Source organism: Rana temporaria, chromosome 6 (assembly GCF_905171775.1).
Source record: "Rana temporaria chromosome 6, aRanTem1.1, whole genome shotgun sequence".
Classification (NCBI taxonomy): domain Eukaryota; kingdom Metazoa; phylum Chordata; class Amphibia; order Anura; family Ranidae; genus Rana; species Rana temporaria.
Window position 1 is genome coordinate 208,731,117 of NC_053494.1, and position 18,736 is coordinate 208,749,852.

Here is an 18,736-nt window from a genome sequence, read left to right on the forward strand (position 1 = left end):
TTATTATCCGATTAATTGAAACAATAATCATCCAACTAATCGATAATGAAAATAATGGTTAGTTGCGGCCCTCCTGTCCGCACAGACTGGCTCTATGGAGACGTGTCAATGCATAAAAGGGTGTTTGAATCTGAAACAGAACATCATGAAAGACTAAAGAAAACTCCTGTCTGGACATAATACACTTCCACAGCAAAACCCCAAGAAAATAGTGACAGGTTCTCTTTGTTGTCAGAGGACACAGACATGTCTACTAATACAGGTCAGGAGCTTCCCAGACACCTGAAACCCCTCCTGTCATATATGAGTATGTAAGTTGGTAGGTATCTGCCTCATACACCACCAGGCAGGACTACACAATATACATCACACAACGTCCTCACCTAAACCACTCCACAATCTCCCTGACACCAACATCCTGCTACAGGGCGCCGCCATCTTTCCCCCCCCCCACTGGACTCTTCTTCCGGCGCATCCGCAGCGTCACTTCCTGTTTACAGCGGGAAAGGTGCATTCTGGGAGTTAAAGTTCTCCCTATCAGCTTTTCGCTCTGATTTCCTGAGTTGGGTCACGTGATTCGGTCTCTGCTCGCCGCCTCCTCCCAGTCACGTGACCAGGCGACGTCACCCTTCCAGGAGTGCCCACGTGTGTCAGAGTGCGAAAGGGGGCCACACAGAGGGGGGAGGGGAAGTATCCGGGGCCCAGCTGAGCCGTCCAGTGACAGGTGAGTGAGCTGGTGGCCAGGGGGGACACGTGTGGGGTGGGGGAGGTGTCTACCTACCTATGGGGACCGTGTGTGTGGGGCTTCCTGGAGGAGGTATCAGAGGGGCCCCAGACTGAGACACCCGGGTGACAACTTACTGCTATGGGGGGGCTCCTGGTGACTTCAGTGTGGGTGTGATAATGTGTGTATAAGTGTGTTAGTATATAAGTGTGTAATATATATATACACACACACACACACACACACTATGGTATATAAAGTGAGAGAAAAAAGTATTTGACCCCCCCCCCCCCTGCTGATTTGCCCGCTGACAAAGAAAATTATTAGTCTATCATTTTATTGGTCGGTTTATTTTAACAGCGAGAGACGGAACAAAAATATCCAGAAAAACACATTTAGGAAAAAAAAAAGTTATAAATTGATTTGCATTTTAACTGCTTGCCGACTGCCCACCGTCATATTGCGGCGGCAAGTCGGTTCCCCTGCGCGAGAGCCCGTAGCTCTACGTCGGCTCTCGCGCAGGCCACTAGGGTCGCGCTCTCGCCCCCGACCAGGGCCGGATTTGCTCTCCCTGCCGCCCCAAGGCCAGGTTCCACAATGCACCCCCTCCCCGCCAACAGAACCCCCCCCCCCCCCCAAATCAACAGAGAATGTGCGGCACGGTTAGATCAAATATGTTTTGTTTGTTTTTTTACTTTATCACTTTTTTTATTTATTTGTAGCTTGTCGCTTACTTTTTAACGTTTTTGTTAGTGCTGTCAGTTAAACGCGCTATTAACGGCGTTAACGCAAACCCATGTTAACGCCGTCAATTTTTTTATCGCGCGATTAACGAGGCGGCGTTCAGGGGTAATACGGGGATCATCCCTGTACCGTTGTTTAGAGCGGGCGATCAGCTATCCAAACATAACAAACGATGCGGCTAAAAGCCGCTCAGTTGTTATGCCGCAGGAGCGGAAGGGGACATCCCCCCCCCTCCCGCCGCCTTTCGCCGCTCTGACCGGGCCTCCCGTCCCACCGGGAGACCGGATCCTCCATCCGCCGCCTTCTGTGTCCAGGTTGGAGACTGACACTAAGCCGTAAACGGCCTTGATTCAGTCTCCGCATTGAAACCACGGAAGCGGCGTCATGACGTCACTTCCGGGTTTCTCGGCTGCCAATGGCGCCGGATTTAAAAAAGTACACAGTATTCACAATCGCCGTTTTCGGCGATCTGAATACTTTGAAGTGCAAAGGAGGGCTCGGGTGTCTTTTAGACCCCCGATCCCTCCATAAAGAGTACCTGTCACCACCTATTACTGTCACAAGGGATGTTTACATTCCTTGTGACAGCAATAAAAGTGATCAAAATGTAAAAAAATAAAAAAACACAATTTAATATTATAAAAAAAATAAAAATAAATAAGAAAACAAAAAAAAAATGTTTTAAAGGGTGAACCGCCTTAATCGCGCGATTAATCGTGAGTTAACTATGACATTAATGCGATTAATCGCGATTAAAAATTTTAATCGCTTGACGGCACTAGTTTGTGTATCATTTTCTCATTATTTTTCTTCTTATTTTTTTTATTCTTTACTTTTTTATTTTATTTTAATTATTATTTTTTTTCACTTAACTTTTTTGCTTTCACACAGGAGAAAACAATTCCCTGTGTGATAGAAATTGTAGGTGACAGGTTCTCTTTATTGACCCTGTCACCTCCAAAACAGGAGTCCTAGCACTGTGCTAGAACTCCTGTCACAGCTGAGATGGGAAGAGCACAGCCCTCCCCTCTCACTGTGTACATTGGCAGCAGGGACAGGAGACAGACTCGGTGGCCGGGGGGGACGGGGACGGTGTCCCGAAGACAGAGCCAGCAGAGAGAGCACATATTTTACAAGTGATTTCGGTGACATTGCCGCAATCACTTGTTAACGAGCGAGTGGATTCCCCCCATAACTTACCGCCCTAACTGTATGTTCCGGGCGTCGGGGGACTCCATGCCACTGCCGCCCCAAGGCCTGGCCTCAGTGGTCTTGTGGGAAATCCAGGCCTGCCCCCGACTCCCGTGCGCGTGGCGGGCGTGATCGCCGCTGGGCACCCGTGATTGCTCGTTACAGAGCGGGGACCGGGAGCTGTGTGTGTAAACACACAGCTCCCGGTCCTGGTGGGGGGGGGGATGCTGATCCTCTCTTCATACAACGTATGAACAGAAGATCAGTAATTTCCCCTAGTGAGGCCACCCCCCCTACAATTAGAACACACCCAGGGAACATACTTAACCCCTTCCCCGCCCCCTAGTGTTAACCCCTTCCCTGCCAGTGGCATTTTTATAGTAATCCAATGCATTTTTATAGCGCTGATCGCTATAAAAATGCCAATGGTCCCAAAAATGTGTCCGAAGTGTCCGCCATAATGTCGCAGTACTGAAAAAAAAAACGTGATCGCCGCCATTACTAGTAAAAAAAAAATATTAATAAAATGCCATAAAACTACCCCCTATTTTGTAAACGCTATAACATTTGCGCAAACCAATCAATAAACGCTTATTGCGATTTTTTTTTTTTTTTTTTTTTTTTTACGAAAAATATGTAGAAGAATACGTATCGGCCTAAACTGAGGGAAAAAGAACTTTTTTTATATATTTTTGGGGGAAATTTATTATAGCAAAAAGTAAGAAATGTTAATTTTTTTTAAAAAATTGTCGCTCTATTTTTGTTTATAGCACAAAAACTAAAAACCGTAGAGGTGATCAAATACCACCAAAAGAAAGCTCTATTTGTGGGGGGAAAAAAGGACGCCGATTTTGTTTGGCAGCCATGTCGCACGACCGCGCAATTGTCAGTTAAAGCGACGCAGTGCCGAGTTGCATAAAGTGCTCTGGTCTTTGGGCAGCAATATGGTACGGGGGGTGAAGTGGTTAATGAGTGAAATAAGTATATGATCCCCTATCAACCGGCAAGATTTCTGGCTCCCAGGTGTCTTCTTTACAGGTAACAAGCTGAGATTAGGAGCACTCTCTCTTTAAAAGCGAGTGCTCCTAATCTCAGCTTGTTACCTGTATAAAATACACCTGTCCACAGAAGCAACCAGCGTGGATACAACGCCTGCTTCTGCCAAGGTATGGCATACCTTGGTGGCATCAAAAGGGATCTGTTCAGAAACTTGGGTGAGCGTTTGCTGAAAGGTTATGGGTGGTGGAATCCATGGACTATGTATAGTATAAAGGGTGGCCTCATGAGCCAACTGGGGGGCAGGAGGGGTGGGACCAAGCTTGCCTTGTATAGGATAAAGGGTGGCCTCAGGAGGGGTGGGGCCAAGCTTACCTTGCCTGGCCTCATGGACCAATTTTGAAGGTTGGAGGGATGTGGCTAAGCTCGCCTTTTAGAGGGAAAGTCTCACACTGGATTACTGCACAGATCTGGAAGAAATACACAAAGCACACCGAGATTTAAGAAGAGTGACTTCTCTACGCATGACTTATCCCAGAGTTCAGCTTTAAATTGAATTTAATTTTCTGACTTTAGCGCAGTTGCCGTGTTTGGCAGTTCTTCGGTTGTCTGTAGTGACCAGCTTGGACCTCCTGGGATCTTCACCGCTTTGCTGTATTTTAAAAAAGTTGATATTTTCTTCTGATCTCATTGATCTTTTTCAGTTTAGACTCTGCCACCCTGTGTCCCGGCGCTCGCAAGGCAATGGAGGGAGCCGGTGGCGGTGATGCTGGAGGGCCGGCGCCACCAAACCCAGAGCCAGAGGAAGGTCCTGCTGGTGCGGATGTCGCCTTTCACGAAGATGAAGAGATCATTGAAGTTCTCGAGCTGAATGATGCAGAACCAAACCCAGGTACTTTCCTTACTAAATTCTGGATGGATTGTGTGGGGGGGTGGGATGGGGGTTCTGGAGGGAGTTGAGGGGACTTGGTGGATCTGCCAGGGATACGGTTTTCTGGAGCAAGCTGGCAGCTTTGCAGGGGCACTGTGAGAGGTTGGGATGCACTGTGAGAGGTTGGGAGGCACTGTGGGGCACTTTTTGAAATTGGGGGCTGGAGACTCTGCAGCAGGCTCGGTGACCCTGTGAGAAGTTCAGGCACCCTGTGGGGGGGTTGAGGGCTCTCGGGGGGCACTGTGGATATTTATGGGAGGAAGCCTTTTGAGCGCTGGGAAGCATGGGGTCTATTAGGGGGTCTGTAGCTGGCTGGAGGCCATGGCCTGGTAGTTTACTGTTGAGGGCAGGAGAGAACCCTTTTCCTATTTTCTCTGGCTAGGAAGGTTCCTGAGACAAAAACTGCTCCTTTGCCCATCTCCACTGGTGCAAAATACTCTGTGCTTCTTGGTATTGGGGAACATGGGACTTCCTCCACGGTGGAAGAGGTGACCTCATCACCCTTTAAAACAGAGCTTAGGGCCCTTTCACACTGGTGCGTTTTTGCCACGTTTTCGCGGTAAAAATAGCGCTATTAAAATGCTCATAAAACGCTCCCCATGCCCCCTCCATTGAAATGAATTAAAAACCGCTGTAAAAACGCGGAAAAACGGAGCGTTAAAATCGCGGTAAAACACCGCGATTTTATTGCGTTTTTACCACGTTTTTAATTCATTTCAATGGAGAGGGGCATGGGGAGCGTTTTAATAGAGCTATTTTTACAGCGAAAACGCACTAGTGTGAAAGGGCCCTTATAGATTATTTTTGGTAGGTGCAAAGATGAAACAGTTGCTGTTAAAAAAAAAAAAAAAATGCTTCCTTCCCCTCTCATAACACTTAAAGTGGAGTTCCACCCAAAAATGGAACTTCCACTTTTTGGAATCTCCCCCTCTGTTGTCACATTTGGCACCTTTCAGGGGGGAGGAGGGAGCAGATACCTGTGTAATACAGGTATTTGCTCCCACTTCCTAGCATAGCTCATTGCGGTGACCTACATCATGTCCGGCACCTTCACGGTCTTCCCCGCTGTCTTCTGGCAAACGCACAGCTCCCAGAAGACAGCAGGTACCAGTGAGGATGCGCAGTAGGGAACCAGGAAGTGAAGCCCCAAGGCTGTTCTTCCTGATTCCCTCACCGAGGATGGTGGCGGGGGGGGCAGCCGAGCGACTGATGGGCTTCGGCTGCTATCATCGCGGGCGCCCTGGACAGATCAGTGTCCATTTATTAAAAGTCAGCAGCTGCAGTATTTGTAGCTGCTGGCTTTTAATATATATTATATATATATTTTTTTCTTTTTTGAGGCCCGTACACACGATCGGATATTCCGACAACAATTGTGTCATGGACATGTTTTGTCGGATAACCCGACCGTCTGTATGCTCCATCGGACAATTGTTGTCGGAATTTCTGACAACAAATGTTAGATGGTCATGCTCTCAACTTGTCCGACAACAAATGTGTTCCGTCGGATTATGCGATCGTGTGTACGCAAATCCATCGGACTAAAATCCAAAGTACAAACACGCATGCTCCAAACCACCAATGCTAACCATAAGACAACATTAGTAGAAGTTTCCCAAAGGGTGGCGCTAAAGTGCTGAAAAACAATGTCGTTTTGTGTATGTTGGCTGAAAAATTTCTGCCGTCTGTATGCAGAACAAGTTCACCGCCAGCGCCCTTCAGACAGAAATCCACGGATTTGTCTGATGGAAATTAAACTCGCGTTTAGGAGCTTTTTGGCAAAGTTTAACTCCATGAAAGCCTATGTGTCCATGTACACAATGGCCCGGATTCACATACATTGGCGCATATTTATGCCGGCGTAGCGTATCGAATATACGCTACGCCGACGCAGCACAGAGAGGAAAGCACAGTATTCATAAAGCACTTGCTCCCACTCGCTAGCAAATCTACGCTGGGTTTCCTCGGCGTAAGCCAGCGTAGGTGGAAGTGGGCGTGAGCCATGCTAATGAGGCGTGACCTCATGCTAATGATGGGCCAAGCACCATAGAAGTACTTAAAATGAACGGCGCATGCACTGTCCCGTGTCCGCATCCCAGTGCGCATGCTCAGAATCGCATCTAAACAACTGCCTAAGATACGTCGAATCCCTGCCTATGACGTGAACGTAACCTACACCTAGTCATATTCACGTACTACGTAAACGACGTAAAATACGACGGCTGTGTTCCCTGGTCCATACCTTTGCATGGGTTGCGCCTCCTATATGGGGAATAACTTTACGCCGGACGTACGACTTACGCAAACCGCGTATATTATGCGCCGGGCGCAAGTACGTTTGTGAATCGACGTATCTCCCTCATTTGCATATTTGAATAGGAAATCAATGGGAGCGCCCCTTGCAGCCAGCGTAAATATGCGCCCAATATACGCCGGCGTAGGAAAGTTACGTTGGTCGGATGAAGCCTATTTTCAGGCGTATCTTGGTTTCAGAGTCCGGTGCATAGGTAAGACAGCGCATGTTTGCACTTACGCGGCGGCGAAAGTGCTTTGTGAATCCGGGCCATAGGCTTTTGGGATTGGTTAAGTGAGGTTCAACCTCCCTCACCGGAACACGGAAGAATCGCATTCAAGATTGGACCGCAGGAAAAAGCAAAATCGAGTTTATTTTTTTTGCTATGGTAAATGTAGGCAGGGTGTACATGAAGCCGGATATACTTATCTATTTTTAGCCCCTTCTGGACAAGTCATGTGTCGTCCAGCAGAAGCTGCGGGGGAGAGGAGGCAGCCCTGTCAACGACTAGGACATGAGTTGATGTCCCTGCTCAAGGCTTTACCGGCTCTCTTCCACCCTCCCCCTGCAGTCGCCATTGGCTGACACAGGTGATCACGTGACTGGAGCGGGCTAAAATGGGATGTAGCACTGAGGAAAATGATTATATCGTATTATCCACTTGCCCACTGGGCTTGTTTTTCAGATTATGTGTTTACAAGACTAAAACAGTTTTTTTTGCTAGAAAATTACTTAAAACCCCCAAACATTATATATATTTTTTTCTAACACCCTAGAGAATAAAATGGCAGTCATCGCAATACTTTTTGTCACACCGTATTTGCGCAGCGGTCTTACAAGCGCACTTTTTTTTGGGGGGGAAAAAAACTTTTTTGAACTAAAAAATAAGACAACAATAAATTTTGCCCAATTTTTTTATATATTGTGAAAGATAATGTTACGCCGAGTAAAATGATACCCAACATGTCACGCTTAAAAATTGCGCCCGCTCGTGGCATGGCGTCAAACTTTTACATTTTTTGAGTTACAGAGGAGGTCTAGGGCTAGAATTATTGCTCTCGCTCTAACGATCGCGGCGATACCTCACTTGTGTGGTTTGAACACAGTTTTCATATGCGGGCGCTACTTGCGTATGCGTTCGCTTCTGCGCGCGAGCTCGTCGGGGCGCTTTAAAAAATGTTTTTTTTTTTTTTCTTATTTATTTTTATTTTGTTTATAATTTTTTACACTGAAATAAAAAAAAAAAAATTTATCACTTTTATTCCTATTACAAGGAATGTAAACATCCCTTGTAATAGAAAAAAGCATGACAGGTCCTCTTAAATATGAGATCTGGGGTCAAAAAGACCTCAGATCTCATATTTAGACTTCAATGCAAAAAAAGAAAAAAAAAATTGAAACTGTCATTTTTTTCAAATGACAAAAAAAAAAATGTTTCTTTAAGACGCTGGGCGGGACTGACGTTTTGACGTCACTTCCGCCCAGCAGAGCTATGGTGACGGGTGAAGGACATTTTTCCTTCACTCGCATCCCCACACAGCTGCCGAACGGACCTGATCCCCTCCGCCGCTACCAACGGCTCCGGTAAGCGGCGGAGGGCGCGGGAGAGCGGAGGGGGGGGCCCTCTCCTGCCACCGATAACGGCGAATCCGCCGTGGAGACCGCCATTATTAACAGAACCGCCCACAGAAGAGATGGATATCTCGGTTGTGGCAGCAGCTGCTGCCGTTACCGGGATATCCATCTTTAAAAACATGACGTATTTTGACTATGGGCGGTGGGCAAGTGGTTATACACCAAGTGGTTCAAATGCCTGTAAAAGTTTACATTGATAATGTTCCTCAGATGACCTGGCTGATGAGATGGAAGATGTGGATTTTGCGGATGAACCCGAGGATGGAGAAATGGCCGATGAGGCGTGGGAGACGGAGGATGAAGGTGTGGAGGAAGGAACTGAGCCTCATGATGACAGTGAACTGACTTACGCTAAACATACAGGTAATATATGAAGATCCTACCAACTGTGTGACCTTCCTGCGTCTGAGATCGGCGTACACAGTGCCTTGAAAAAGTATTCATACCCCTTGAAATTTCCCACATTTTGTCATGTTACAACCAACAACATAAATGTATTTTATTGGGATTTTATGTGATAGACCAACACAAAGTGTCACATAATTGTGAAGTGGAAGGAAAATGATAAATGGTTTGCAACATTTTTTTACAAATAAATCTGTGAAAAGTGTGGGGGGGGGGGGCATTTGTATGGCGCCCCCCGGAGTCAATACTTTGTAGAACCTCCTTTCTCTGCAATTACAGCTGCGAGTCTTTTTGGGGATGTCTCTACCAGCTTTGCACATCTAGAGAGGGACATTTTTGCCCATTCTTCTTTGCAGAATATCTCAAGCTCTGCCAGATTGGATGGAGAGTGTCTGTGATCAGCAATTTTCATGCCTTGCTACAGATTCTCAATGGGATTTAGGTCTGGACTGTGACTGGGCCATTCTAACACATGAATAAGCTTTGATCTAAACCATTCCATTGTAGCTCTGGCTGTATGTTTAGGGTTGTTGTCCTGCTGGAAGGTGAACCTGTAGGCTGTAGACCTGTCGACTTGTTAAAGCAGCTTCAGCCTAGCTTCATTCAGGCCATGCCCTTCCAACATGTTTTGCCCCACCTTGTGGCTAAAGCTCGCCATACATTATAATTACAATTGTATAAATACAATTTTTATTTTTTTGTTCAATATCCTTTAACTGCTTGCCAACCGCCGCACGCACTTATACGTCGACAGAATGGCACTTCTGGGCAAAAGGACGTACCTGTACGTCCCCTTTAAAGCGGTAGTTCACCCTCCTTTCCATCATTAGACCATTACATTCGGCATCGTAGCGCGAGCATACGGTATGCCGGTCTTAAATTTTTAATCCCCGTACTCACTGTGCTATCTGTCATTGAAGAATCCGACTCCCGCGGGGAATGGGCGTGCCTATGGAGAGGGAGGATGATTGACGGCCGGCTCTGGCACGTCACGCTCCCCGAAGACAGCCGGAGTAGGTCTCGGCTATTCATGGCGCCTGCGCACAGGCTATGCGCAGGCGCCGTGAATAGCCAAGCCTATTTCGGCTATTTCCGGAGAAGCGTGACGTGCCAGGGCCGGCCGTCAATCACCTTCTCTCACCATAGGAACGCCCATTCCCCGGATTCTTCAATCATCGATAGCACAGTGAGTACGGGGATAAAAAATTTAGGACCGGCATACCGTAGCTCGCGCTACGATGCCGAATTTAATGGTCTAATAAAAAAAACTTTTTTTTTTTTTTTTTTAACAGGGTGAACCCCCGCTTTAAGGAAGCGGCATTGTAGACGCCGTGAGCCCGACCGCGGGGCCTGCGGACTCGATCGTTGCGTGGATACCCGCAATCATCTCACGGTGAGGAAGAATGGGGAGATGCTGATGTAAACAAGCATCTCCCTGCTCTGCCTACTGCCAGTGTAATTTTCACAGTAACAGTGCATTTTTATAGCACTGATTGCTGTAAAAATCACAATGGTCCCAAAACTGTGTCCGCCATAATGTCGCAGTCATGATACAAATCGCTGATCGCCACCCGCCGCCATTACTAGTAAAAAAAATAAATATTAATAAAAATGCCATAAAACTAGCCCCTATTTTGTAGACGCTATAATTTTTGCGCAAACCAATCAATGGACGCTTATTGCTATTCTTCTTTTTTTTTTCCCAAAAAATATGTAGAAGAATACGTATCGGCTCAAACTGAGGATTTTTTTTTTTTTTTAATATATATTTTTGGGGGATATTTATTATAGCAAAAAGTAAAAAATATTGAATTTTTTTTCAAAATTGTTGCTCTATTTTTGTTTATAAAAAAATAGCAAAAAATAACCGCAGAGGTGATCAAATACCACCAAAAGAAATCTCTATTTGTGGGAAAAAAAGGACGTCAATTCTGTTTGGCAGCCACGTCGCACGACCGCGCAATTGTCAGTTAAAGTGCCGCAGTGCAGAATCGCAAAAAGTGCTCTGGTTTTTAACCAGACAAATGGTCCGTGGCTGAAGTGGTTAAATTTACCTTCAGCTGTGTAGCGCAAGGGCCTGCCTGGTTACTCACTGATTGAAAGTGTTTAGGTGTGACCTCCATATTATATGGTTTTAGTAAATGTAAAAGGAAAAATGTACAAGAAAATTGTATGATGTATGGCAAGCCTTAGTCAAGGAGGTCATGACTAAGCCCCTGGGGCAGGGCGAAACGAGTTGGGGGCGTGGCCTGAACAGAGCTTGGCTGTGGCTGCTTCCACGTGTATGTCTCTCAGGTCTGTTTTGAAGTGCGGCAATCAGGATTTATTTTCTCTAGTTGGGCTTAGTCTGAAATTCTACTTTTAATTATAATGTGCAACATTTTGGCTTTAGCAGCATGTTAAAGCTGGGTACAGATGATTTGTGTGTGTGTGTGTGTGTGTGTGTGTGTGTGTGTGTGTGTGTGTGTGTGTGTGTGTGTGTGTGTGTGTGTGTAATCCCATATAGATATATTAATGGCAACCACAGGTATTCCCTACAAATATACATTTTATAGGGCAATGTCACTTCTTACAGCAGTTGGTAGCTTGCAAACCAGAATACTCCTCTGTTGCATTGTATGTACCTTCTTTTTCCTATTACCACTCCTGTCTGTTGCTCCAGTCCACTGGTGCAGCTCCCCAAGGATAATACAAAAAATGTAGAGCAGATCTTTTTAAAATTCGTTGTTTGCATATGGCATGGCATGCCCTATCTTTTTTCAAGTTACAATTAAAGCAGACTTTTTGATTGATTTTGTATTTTGTTTAAGTTTTGCATGCAAAGTGGTTTGTTAGTTTAACACTTCCAGGTATTCTTTTTTTGTTTTTTTTTGTTTTTTTTGGTCCCAGCACTAACTGTGATAGTGCCCTAATTTTCCTTGGTGCCATCGGTTTGTGTTCAAACATGAGACATGTCATGACACTGCACAGGTTAATGCTTGTCTTTTGCCTGCAGTCTAAGAACTGACACTTCCTGTAAAGAAAGTACATAGCCAACAGTCCCTGGGTCTCTTGCTTCAGTTTTTTGCAGGCGAGAGCTATGTAGTATGATGCATACATACACAAATGGGCACAGCAATTAACAAAGAGATCACGTGCAGTCTCGCATCACCTGAACACACGGCTCGACAAATCCTGGGCGCCAGGTCGTCATGGCGACTAGAAATAGGGTCCTGCCGACTTGGCTTGGAAGGGGGGGCACCATCTGGTGGTGAGCCGTTGGTATTACAAGTTATTACCACCAGGTGTGAGCTGGCGCCATCTGGTGGTGGACGCTGGTATTACAAGTTAAGCATTACAAGTTAAACAGCAATTCTAATGTAATTTTTCACTATTTTCACTGCCATCTTCTTCCCTCTAATTTGAACCCCCAAACATTATATATATTTTTTATCCTAACACCCTAGAGAATAAAATGGCGATCGTTGCAATACTTTCTGTCACGCCGTATTTGCGCAGCGGTCTTGCAAGCGCACTTTTTTGGGGGAAAAAATTACACTTTTTTTAAATAAAAAATAAGACAACAGTAAAGTTATCCCCATTTTTTTTTAATATTATGAAAGATAATGTTACGCCGAGTAAATTGATACCCAACATGTCACGCTTCAAAATTGCGTCCGCTCGTGGAATGCCGACAAACTTTTACCCTTAAAAATCTCCATAGGCGACGTTTAAAAAAATCTACAGGTTGCATGTTTTGAGTTACAGAGGAGGTCTAGGGCTAGAATTATTGCTCTCGCGCTACCAATCGCGGCGAAATCTCACATGTGTGGTTTGAACACCGTTTACATATGCGGGCGCTACTCACTTATGTGTTCGCTTCTGCGCGCAAGCTCGTCGGGACGGGGCGCGTTTTCTGGCTCCTAGATTCCAAGCAAACTTGTCAACCCTGCCTTAACACTCCCACATTTATGATGCAACACAGCGGAAATGGTGAGGCATGGGCTAGATACTAGGAGACTTAGAAGTAATTGCTAAAAAAGACAGGCAAACGAGGACAAGCTAGGTGAATGATTACATGGACAGCAATCCCAGGGAGCCACCATTGCATGCAAGAGCTAGATGTGTGTCTCCCTACACTGTAAGCACCAATAGAAACACACAGCCCTATAGCCTAGGATGGCAAGGCACTCCCCACCTCCCCCTGTCCTTCCACAAGCTAACAGACTGACTACAGACTGTACTGTCCGTTGTTAACGTTTCTTTGTGGGGGCTGAAAGTTCAGGGAAGCAGCGCTGGTTGCTACCGAGATCTACTTCAGTGTTCATCCATTGGGAGTCTGACAGCCCTGTAGGGGTTCTAGAAATTGTATCTTCTCGTGCTGCTCTATTAAAGTGCTTTTATGTCTCCTCAGGCTCCGTATTCTGCATCGGCCTGGATCCAAAGGACAGCACCCTTGCAGTAACGGGGGGAGAAGACGACAAAGCCTATGTCTGGAGAATAAGCGACGGAGAGACCATTTTGGAATGCACTGGTAAATAAATTGGTGGAGTTCCGGCTAATATAAAGTTTTTTTTATTTTTACTAGGTGCTACAGAGCATGGTTTAAAGGCATAGTGGGCTTTCTAATGGGAAACTCCAGTACTGCCTTTAGGGTTTGTGTCCCTCCTCTGCATAATTCACATCTCTTTTCAGCACAGGATTTTGATTCTTCTCCCCCCCTACAGATAATGTCACTTTTGAAGTTTGTGGAGTACTGTCCACACAGCTGCATCTTTCATTCACAGAGGTCTGTGAATAAATAAACTACAAGTCCCATCTTCTACCACAGCAGATGGACTTGTTCTTTAAATTGGAGCTCCACCCAAAAGGGGAAGCTCTGTTTGTTTGTGCTGCTGCATTTTAGCACCTTTCAAGAGGGAGTGGGTACCTGGCTTTGACCAGCAGGAAGTTCGGCCGGGCCATTCACAAAGGGCAGCGCAGTTTGCCCAAGCACACTAGGACACCAGGAATAAGAAAATGTGTTTCTGAACAAACGTTGCCTTTATTAAAATAGGATAACACTACAGGCCACAGCAAACTGGACAGTTGACATGTTTCACACTATTCATAGTGTTTAATCATTAAACACTATTAGGTAGATTCACAAAGAGTTAGGCCGGCTTATCAGTAGATAAGCCGGCCTAACTCTGATCTACACCGGCGTTTGTTTAAGCGTATGCTCAAACAGAGATACGCTTAAACAAAGCTAAGATAGGACGACTTGCGCCGTTCTATCTTAGCTTGCAATTTTTTGGATGGCCGCTAGGTGGCGCTTCCATTGTGGCCGGCGTAGATTATGTAAATGAGCTTTTACGACGATTCCCGAACGTACGCGAGCCCGCCGCAGTCGATTAACGTCGTTTCCGTAAGGCCTTAGGCGGCCTAAAGTTATTCCACCTATGAGGTGGAATAACAATGTTAAAGTATGGCCGCCGTTCCCGCCGCAAGGTTCGAATTTTTTACGTCGTCCGTGAATCGGGAGTTACGTCGTTTACGTCTGCGTCTAAATCAATAGGCCCGTACGGCGTACTTAGCCGCAATGCGCCCTGGGAAATGTAGGTGCCTGGCGCAGTAAGAAAAAACGTCAAACGTGAGGTCAAGCCTCATTGGCATTAAACACGCCCCCCCCCCCAACCCATTTGAATTAGGCGCCCTTACGCCCGCCGTGTTTACACTACGCCGCCCTAAGTAAGGAGGTAAGTGCTTTCTGAATCATGTACTTTCCTCTCTTACTTAAGACGGCGTAGTGTAAACACGCTAGGCTACGCCAACCTATCTTTAGGCGCCCATACCTGAATCTACCCATATGAATAGTGTGAAACACGTCTCATGTGCAGTTTGCTGTGGCTTGTAGTGTTATCCTATTTTAATAAAGGCAATGTTTGTTCAGAGTGCGGCTGTCCAGAAACACATTTTCTTTTTCCTGTCTTGCTATATGCATTGCCAGCACCTGTGGTTTCCGTTCGGTGGATTATCATCAAGGCTTCTTACCTGGAGCGGCTATTTCTTTTTCTTACACTAGGACACCAGCTGTGAAACCGCAAGGCTTTCCTGCTGGTTTCCCTTAGCCTACATGGCGGCTGCTCGGGTGAAGACACTGCTGGATTCGTGGACAGGTAAGTGTCCTAATAATAGAAGTCAGCAGCTACAGTATTTGTAGCTGCTGACTTTTAATTTTTTCTGATTGGAGCCTGGAGCTCCGCTTTAATGAAACATGAGTTCGGTAATTACCGCACTCAAAGTCCCTCTGTGCTTCCTCTAGTCCCTCTGTGCTTCCTCTAGTCCCTCTGTGCTTCCTCTAGTCCCTCTGTGCTTCCTCTAGTCCCTCTGTGCTTCCTCTAGTCCCTCTGTGCTTCCTCTAGTCCCTCTGTGCTTCCTCTAGTCCCTCTGTGCTTCCTCTAGTCCCTCTGTGCTTCCTCTAGTCCCTCTGTGCTTCCTCTAGTCCCTCTGTACTTCCTCTAGTCCCTCTGTACTTCCTCTAGTCCCTCTGTACTTCCTCTAGTCCTTTAGCCCCCCTGTACTTCCTCTAGTCCCTCTTGTTCCTCTGTACTTCCTCTAGCTCTCCAACTGAAAGCATGTGCCTCCAGTATGGACAAGAAGCTGGGAAATAATACCGCTCAGGAAACTGCTGATCCCCTGGCTTTGCTTCCGTCCCACCAAGCCAAAAGGGTGCTGGCTATGCACAGGTGCATTGGATGAAAAGAGGTCCTGGACTGCCGCACTCCTTAAAACGATATCTTTATTCAGCAAGTGAAATCCAAAAAACAACCAACAATGTTGCAGTCAAAAAGAAGTGAACAAAAGAAAAAGGATGGCTGACATGTTTCACATCGTGTGATGCTTACTCGTAGCTTTGTTTTTTGGATTTCACTTGCTGAATAAAGATATCGTTTTAAGGAGTGCGGCAGTCCAGGACCTTTTTTCATCCAATGGACAAGAAGCTGGAGGAAGAGCATGCAGGAACCTTGCAATGCACCTGCTTTCCATTGACGGCATCTGCAGTGCTTTGCAGACTCACAAATTAAGCAAAATGCTAACTTGTTTCCTGCAGATATGTGCTTTTTTTTTTTTTTTTATGTATTTAAAAGTCCAAAACCCTATAGATTTCCTTTTTGTTTTAATCCTGGATAATTTCTGCATCAGTTTAACAACCTAATGCTGCACTCTTTCAGTAAGCCACTTTTTTATTGGTTGACCTCTCTCTCTCCTCCTAGGTCACAAGGACTCCGTCACCTGTGCAGCTTTCAGCCATGACGCCGCCATGGTTGCAACCGGAGACATGAGCGGGCTCCTCAAGGTGTGGAAAGTGGAGGGTGGTCAGGAGATCTGGTCATTTGAAGTCGGCGACCTAGAGGTGAGGAGATCAAGGAGTTCTCTTTTTGCCATTTTACCTACTCTGATTCGCTTGTAAAAAAAGTGCAGAAGAATGTGGCTGGGTTTACATTTTTATTTTACATGCTGTCATATTCAGGGCGGTAAGAACAAATCTTCACTCCACTCAGTGATGCTTTAATTTAACCTCACTCTTCCACCACCCTGGTACTCTGTTGGAACCCAGAATCCAAGCTCTATGTGAGCTCTATGCTGGATAGTATCAGTGGGAGCAGCTAGTAGATTTTCCTGCAAGATTGCCCTCCATGATCACTCCTCAGTACGTGAAGGATGTAGCTTGGTTCCCTTTCTCCTTCTGTGCCTAGGGAAGGCCATGTCTAGAAGTGGCATACCCCCTTGATGGGGACTGGCCTGGGCAGCATAAGTTCCCAGTCTGGGTACGAGCACTATCTGCACTGTAGGGCACTTTTTGGCAGGGGCTCGCGTAGTAGCTGCATTGGGTTTGTGGCCGGTCTGTGTTCTCGTTTGAACAGATGATGCAGGGGCATTAATTCCATTAGGGGGGGGGGAGTCGTTTTCCAGGCCCCGGAGGTTCTGGTTCCAAGCCTCATTGTTGGCGCAGGGAAAGGGCTGACTGGTGCCTTTTTAATAGCATTTCCTTCAAGCACAGGCTGTCCGGACACTACAGGTGGGGGAGCTAATACTGTATTTTGGATTCTTTAATGCAGACTATAGCTCAGGCAGATACAGGCGCCCGTGGCACCATCAGGACATGGTTCAGATGGAGGTTACTGTACCTACCTACTTTTACTTGTTTGCTCCTACGTTTTCATCTAGTTTTTTTTGGGAGGGTGGCACTGGGCTGATCACATGCAATCGGTTCTGTCCAGACAGTGGGTCAGGGGTCTTGCAGCCTCATAGGACAGTCAGGGTAGATTGAAACCTCCTTCTACAGGCTTTAACCAGACACTGATAGAAGTCACAAAACGACTATATAAACGACTATATACTGCTGATGAGAATTTTTTTTTAGCAGTTTATATTTACTAAAATAATTGTATTTCTATGTTTTGTGTACTGTTGGAGACCAGATATAGTGAGTGCAGGCTCATGGGTTTAGTAACACTTTAATGGAATTAAGGATATATTGTATTACAAAGCCTGAAGGCTTTGATTACAGGGTGGTCAGGACACAGTAGCCTTAAAGGCAAAGTTCACTTTTAAAAAAAAAAAAATATAAATTCCAGCTATTCCAGCTCTTCCTATGTACCAATATAGCATTAATGTACTTTTTTTTTTTTTTTTTTGCAAAAATAAAACCGCTTTCCATTTATTCTACACACGCTTCATAGTGGTTAAAAAACACAGATCCTTTACTTCTGCCTTACTTCGTGGACAGACTTTAGGTCATGACACAGGAAGGGAGATTTTTATATTATTTTTTTATTTTCCATCAACTGAGGTTTAATACTGCTTTTAAAAGTTATGACATATGGGAGACCGCAATGTTATAAAACATCATGTTACAAAGGATCTGCAGCGCGCTCTGCCTGTGTTTTTTAGTCTACGTCTCCCCCATTATGGCAGCTTTCTTGGTCTGACATTTCTACTTTCTGTCTTCAATTCCAGTGGTTGCAGTGGCACCCCTGCGCCCATGTACTTCTAGCGGGCACTGCAGATGGCAACACCTGGATGTGGAAGGTACCTAGTGGCGAGTGTAAAACCTTCCAAGGACCCGGCTGTCCCGCTACCTGCGGGCAATTCCTTCCCGATGGTAAACCTCTTATTTTAAAGTTTTGCTTTTATAACCAGTGATGGTTGAAGTGACACTAATCTCTGGTTTAACCACTTCCATACCGGGCCCTCCCACATGTAAAAATCATTAATTGTTTGCTAGAAAATTACTCGGAACCCCCCAAACATATTTTATTGTGTGTGTGTGTGTGTGTATATATGTATGTGTGTGTGTGTGTATATATATATTAGCTGAGGGTGTAGGTAAGGGTTAATTTAACTGTCATATATTTTTATTTGGCATATAAGTAATATGTGTACCAGGTATTATTGAAATATCTCCAGGCGTACAGAAGTTATGTGGGAACATACATTTCCCATTGATTTTCATGGGACTTTAAACAAAAACCCCGACCCTCACAAATGGGGATAGTTAAGGGATAAATTAACTATCCTATAGTTTAAGTGGACATATAAGTAACATGTGACCAAGTGTTATCGAAATATGTACAGCCGTTTGGAAGTTATGAAGTAAGATGTATTTCCCATAGAGTTGAATGGGACTTTAAAGGAAAACCCCGACCATGGCAAATGGGGGTGGGTAAGGGTTAAACCACCTATCCTATGTTTGTTGCTGACATATAAGTAACATGTGTGCCAAGTTTCATGTTAATATCTTTAGCCGTTTGGACGTGATGCTGGAACATACATACATACATACATACATACA

At 45.5% G+C, this 18,736-nt stretch overlaps 1 protein-coding gene across 2 annotated transcripts in view; it reads left to right on the forward strand.

Annotated features, from left to right (window-relative positions):
• Nucleotides 1-615: 615 nt before the first annotated feature.
• The window catches only part of LOC120944227 (angio associated migratory cell protein), a 36,099-nt gene continuing 17,978 nt past the window's right edge, over nucleotides 616-18,736 (forward strand). Inside the window, exons 1-6 of one of the 2 annotated variants that reach the window (XM_040358193.1) lie at nucleotides 616-724; nucleotides 4,360-4,547; nucleotides 8,725-8,877; nucleotides 13,313-13,432; nucleotides 16,155-16,294; nucleotides 17,902-18,046. In XM_040358193.1, coding sequence (XP_040214127.1) covers nucleotides 4,400-4,547; nucleotides 8,725-8,877; nucleotides 13,313-13,432; nucleotides 16,155-16,294; nucleotides 17,902-18,046 — 706 coding nt within the window. In that variant the 5' untranslated portion in view covers nucleotides 616-724; nucleotides 4,360-4,399. The remainder of the gene's footprint in view (nucleotides 725-4,359; nucleotides 4,548-8,724; nucleotides 8,878-13,312; nucleotides 13,433-16,154; nucleotides 16,295-17,901; nucleotides 18,047-18,736) is intronic. The other variant, XM_040358194.1, reaches the window with a different exon arrangement.